Here is a 5,478-nt window from a genome sequence, read left to right as displayed (position 1 = left end):
GCTAAGGCTTTGATGGCTTTTTTTCTTAAATATTGGCAGAATTTATGCCGTGGGCCACTACGTTTTTATTTTTGGTGTATGTATGTGTTTATTTTGTGTATTGCTGATGGACAACCTACTTCCTGTCTAATATGGAGGTGATCAAGTGTGGCTAGAAGCCCTTCATCTTCTGGTGCTATGTTTCTATTTCCAAATTATTGGCCACATTCAGGTGTCTTAGACACTTTCAGTGGTGCTGTTCCTGGATGGGGTCGGCCAAACAACTGATAGTGTTGGGTGCTGAAAATGGATGTTGGAATATGAACCAGGTCTTGTGTTGTGCCTATTGTCTGTTCACCTGATTTCCAGTGTCAGCCCACTAATCTTATCCTGGAAAAACGGATCATTGAGGAAAATGGTGTTTTGAATCAGAGACATGAACTCTGACTGGAAAGGCTCAGGTTGAGGTGGGGACACCTGGAAGAATCTGGAGGAGAAAGTCTGTTTTGTATAGAAAGAGTGCAGCATGTCAATAACTAGAATTGTTATATTGTCTGCAATTTTGCCTTATAATAAAAATAAATATGCTAATTAAAAAAAAACTTCCCTACCTTGTTCTGGAATTACATGTCAAAGATTTAACAAAAAGGGTCGCCTGGTACCTCTTGGTTGGATATGGGATGGACTGGCAAGCTGTTCCATTAGTTCTGGGTGTCTAGTTGAGGGATGGTGGTCAGATGCCACTGGGCTCTTACAATCAGGGTGTATGAATTGAGAACCGACTCTTATTGCGCTGCCTTATACTGGGTCTTTAAAATGGCACTATTGAAACATGATTCCTCTCATTGCTGTTGTATAGTGAGATAGTTACATTGTCTCCTTCTGTGGCACTGACCACGCCCATTGGGGGGTGGAGCCATGGGCAGAAGTGACCTGTGGAAGTAGGTCTAGGAAGAACTGGGAATGCTCTCTTGCTGGCAGGCCTCGGACAGGAGAGCATCCAGGAGAGCATCCGGTGAAACTTGCTGGTGATCATCTGTCTAGGTTATAAGTTATTTCTCCCTGAATAAACATCTGTTCAGCCTATTTGTTTATCCTGATCCTTATTTAACCACAATACTGTTGAGCAGTATAGAATTGATGATGGTGTTGAGCTGAATGAGTTTTTAATTCTCTGGCATGGCCACTAAAGCTTGGCTCACCCTGACTTTGAACTGTCTTTGTATTGTTATATTGAGTCCTAAAGTGTTTTTCCCTATTGTCTTTCCGTTGGAACAGACTTGATATGACCAATGCTGATTGGATCTGTAGTTGGGTCCAAAATGCAATTCCAGGACATGATCCTCTGCTTGGCTGGAACAATTGGGCTAAGGTCTACCCTGGAATCTCAATCTTCAGGAGTTTCCTGTTATGTTGGAAGATTGAGATCGTGGATAGATTTCTGTCTAGAAGTCCCGAAGAAGGTGCGAGTAGAGTGAAGGCTGCTGATAAAGCTGGCTTTAGTAAAGCCTAGCTATTTTCAGAGATTTGAATGCCAGGCCATTGTTGTGAATATCTGAAATCATTTACTACTTTACAAAAGGAAACAGATACAGGAAAAAGCCCTAGCTGGCTTGGTTGGAGTTTAGCATTACTTCCAGACCTCATTAGGAAAGGTTCAAGTCTAGATAGGCCTTTCACCTCTGAAACCTTATGGGTCAAAACTGGTGAGGGCTCAAATGCTCATCTTTATCTTTGACATTTATGAAATCATCTTCTGTGGGAGGTCGGGGGTCAGCGAGTCCAGAATTGTGGGTGAAGGAACTGGTTTCCAGTGAAGATGAATTGGATACCTATAAAACATGAATAGTTTTTTTTAAACCCAAAAGTAAAAGTTCTGTTGCTTCCACACTATTTAATGGGTAAATTTAAGGATCAAATGAGTTAATATAGTCATTGATGCATACTAGTTAATCGAAGCTGGTTAGCCAACAGAAGCTCATACCAGTGGATTCTTACCAGTGGTGGGTATTGGTATTCATGGGCACTTGCTAGATTGATCTCTGCCAGTGTCTGGACATCTGCATCTCTTGCATTCACAAGCCTCAGAAAGAGCTCAGCTTGACCTGCCTGGGAGGGTAAGTTGTAACTGAATCTTGGAGTAGGCTCTGTCCCTACCTTCTTGCACTCACCTGGGGAATCTCATTCAGCCCACCAAGTCTGAGGTTGGCCTTAGGAAGGACCCGAAATGGGAGGCGCCAACGACCACTAAGCATCTGCTTATCTTGGTCAAACAGCAATAGTGAGGCCCAAGCCTTTGGTTGTGGTGCCCATGTAACTCCCTGCCATGCCTGTAGTTCACAGATCAAAGACACCAGTGGAGATGGAGGCAACCTGTAGAACAACCAAAGCCATGTCTTGAGACCTTACTAGGGATTTTGTAGGACTTAGCCCTTGGGCCCGGGGCCCCTGTGTACAGACTGAATAATATGAGGTGAGGCCTTAATGAATGACACCTACTGACCTGGGTACAGGCTGCTTGCTTGCAAGGATGGCACAGTTGCCCATAGGTCCAGGAGGTGAAGGTGATGGTAAGCAAAGGGCTGGAGGCAATGCTGTGGTCCCTCCTGTATCCTGTCCATCTCGGGCCAAGCTTGTGATTAGCTGCACCCAAACCCAAGAAGCCTCAAGGCCCCACAGGAAGTCATAGAAAATGACAAGACCAGCCCTAAAGAATATGAATTTAAGAACACAAATCACCAAATGCCTCCCCCCAGCCAGTACTCCAACCCTGTGGGTCTCCTTAAATGTCAGTAGAGGCTGAGTTAAAGAGACTGAAGGAAGGAGCAGGCCTCACCCAGCATCATAGGATGCAGGGCCTAGGACATCAGATGCTGGTAGGATGTGTCGATCCAGACATACGTTCCCTGTCTTGGTTCCTTTAAGTATGTGCTGTGGACAAGAATTCAACCATACAGAACTGCATATTGCCCATGCTCCCCAAACTGCATGTCAGGATTGCCAGCCACCAACCCAGTCCCTGCCAACTTCCTTACAGACGTTGAAGTGCCATGGAAGTTCTGGACTTTTGTGGAACTAGTAAGTGGTGGCATTGGGGGTGCAGCTGGTGCAAGGAGGGAGTTATCACCCCTTCTACTCAGGCATGGCCAGAGATCAAGTAGGAGGTGGTGCTCCCTGGGTCCTAGAAACAAAAAAAAAAGTAGGCTTGAGCTGGAGGAAGCCTTAAACTGAAACAAGAAATAAGAATACAGGGTCATATACCAAAGACACAAGGCTAGATGCATAGACACAAACCAATGATACCGACATGGGCCTCCTTCTCCAAGCATGGTCCCTTCACCCCTTCTGGGACGGGTGAGAGGGGTTGGGTTTTTCACTGACCCCAGGGCACCAGACCCTTCTGCAAGGCCTGTATTTCTGCCTCCAGGAGCCGGTTTTCTGCTTCCACCACTACAAGCTCCTCAGAGGTGGCACTCGCTTTATCTGAGAAGAATTAAAGTAACTTTCATACTGTTATCCAACATTAAGGTTTTCTGCACAAGTCAGGATTTGTCACCTGACAAAGGGTTTTTCTACCTTGAGCTTAGGCAGCTCCCATGCTAGTGGTGCCCTCCCCCCTCACACTCTTTGCTCCTCTCAAGTCTAGGGACTCAATGTGGAAAAGTCCTCCAGGCTGGCCCCTTCTGTTCACCCTTGCGGGTCTGCGATCGCCGCAACTCCAGGGCTGAAGCCTCCACTTGTAGCTGCCATATTTTGTCCAGAACTCCTGGGTCCCGGCCTCCACCGCACACGTACGCCTCTCGTAGGGCCCTAGCAAGCAGGCAGCAGAAAGCAGTCTCCCCAGACTGAACAGTACCCGACTCCTTCAACCTCTCCCCTCCCACCTCATGCCCGGGACCTCACTGGATTTCTGCGAGAAGCTTTACTGGTTCGGGCGGAAGCGACTGGGAACACAACTCTGGCTCCTCAAAATAATGTCGCTGGATCCTGGCGCGGGGAGATGACGTCACGGACCAGTGCCCCAGACCCCGTCCCAGCAGCAAGGCTCCACGCGAGCCTCACCTGGGCTGTGACTGGAGCGCCAAGATGCACTCCCCCAGCCTTTGTAGAGCGCCCCGCGTCCGGCCCGCTTCGGCCCTGAGTGCTCGGAGCTCGCGCTCCAGACCGAATGGTGCGGATATTCCTCCCTTGGGTCCTGCTACGTCAAGGAGGCGCTGGTTTAGTTCTGAGGGAGACGGGGGCCGAGTCAGGCGAGTCCTAGCACAGCGGGAAGACCCAGCTCAATCCCTCCCTAGCTCTCACCCTGGCTGCGGCGCTCCAGGGCCCTGCTTTGCTCTTCTGTCTCCGCCAAGCGCTTGTCGCGGGTTCCCTGCAAGGCCCGCAGCCTTTCCCTAGGGCTTCCTGCAGTCTGGGAGGTGGGACCCTCAGTCGCCCAGATTCGCATTTCCTGTGGGGACAGCAGGTAACAAGAACCCGCTATTTCTGAACTGGGTGATCTCCAGATAGGAAGTTTGTAGCTATGTTGGGTGTATACCTCTCCTGTCAACCTCTTTAGATCAAGTTTGCTGGCCTCCTGCTCTTAATAGCTCTGTTGTAATCTGGGGGCAGGGAGAATCTTGAGAATCCTGCTCTCAGGGAAACCTAGCCACAGCTATAGGCAACTCTTACCGTGGTGCCCCTTTGGTCCATGGCTACTGATGGCTGTGTCACCTCCGGAGTCAGCCGGCCAATGCAGAATCGCTGTGTGTGTGTGGCCAACAGAGCCCAGGAGCTGAAAACCATACCACAGGACTCACAGGGCAGAAATCCTGGCTCCTTAGAGTAACTGGCCATTGGGATGGGATCCGTTACTGAAACTAGTGGGAGTCAGTCCTTCAGATGTGGCAAAAGAGAAGGGAAAAAATAAAGGCCAACCCTATTATGTCTCCCAAGATCTTCAAGTTTATGTTTGTGTTTGGGGAGGTGCCCTAGCTCCCTTGACAGCAAGTACAGGCCTAGGCAGGTCAAGACATTGTGTCCTGTCACCTTTGGGAGGCCCAGTTGAGAGTGTCACACAGCGTGTCTCACTGTGGCAGCAGCTTTGATTTCCTTGCCTATAGAAATGGCAGCCTCTTCACCTTGCTGGGCCTTTATCAGTTTAGTCATTTTACAACCTCTGTCAGGCAAGTGTTGTCTGTATCACTGCTGATCTCTGAAGTGGACAGAATTCAAGTTAGTGCTATTCTCCTCTGCATTCTGCCTGGAAGCCATCTTTTCCACACAAGGTAAAGCTCATAGAACAGCATACCTCTACACAATCTCTTTTACAGAATTAACCCGCCAAATAGTTGTCTTCCTAACTCCTATTCTGGGACTCCTATTTCTCCAGCTGTAGATAAGATTTGAACAGCATAAGAAATGAAAACTGGGGGATAGGTTGGGTTGGGGAGTGTATAATCTATGAGATAAAGGAATCAAAGATTGGCCAAATTATCAGCTCCACACAAATCTATGCATATC

The 5,478-nt window shown here is 48.3% G+C and overlaps 1 protein-coding gene across 1 annotated transcript; it reads right to left on the bottom strand.

Annotated features, from left to right (window-relative positions):
• Positions 1-1,527: 1,527 nt before the first annotated feature.
• On the bottom strand, positions 1,528-4,830 carry Ccdc17 (coiled-coil domain containing 17). Its single transcript, XM_051188580.1, has 12 exons — positions 4,648-4,830; positions 4,282-4,426; positions 4,042-4,204; positions 3,883-3,966; positions 3,671-3,789; positions 3,357-3,462; positions 3,015-3,114; positions 2,816-2,910; positions 2,483-2,686; positions 2,151-2,352; positions 1,978-2,088; positions 1,528-1,811 (listed from the first exon to the last, which is right to left on the bottom strand). Exons 1-12 carry the CDS (start codon positions 4,810-4,812, stop codon positions 1,677-1,679), a joined length of 1,629 nt encoding a protein of 542 aa, XP_051044537.1. The 5' UTR covers positions 4,813-4,830; the 3' UTR covers positions 1,528-1,676.
• Positions 4,831-5,478: the final 648 nt, after the last annotated feature.

Source organism: Phodopus roborovskii, unplaced genomic scaffold, assembly GCF_943737965.1.
Source record: "Phodopus roborovskii unplaced genomic scaffold, PHOROB, whole genome shotgun sequence".
In the NCBI taxonomy this organism is placed as follows: domain Eukaryota; kingdom Metazoa; phylum Chordata; class Mammalia; order Rodentia; family Cricetidae; genus Phodopus; species Phodopus roborovskii.
Note: the sequence above shows the minus strand (reverse complement) of the source record. Positions and strands in the feature narration are given on the sequence as shown.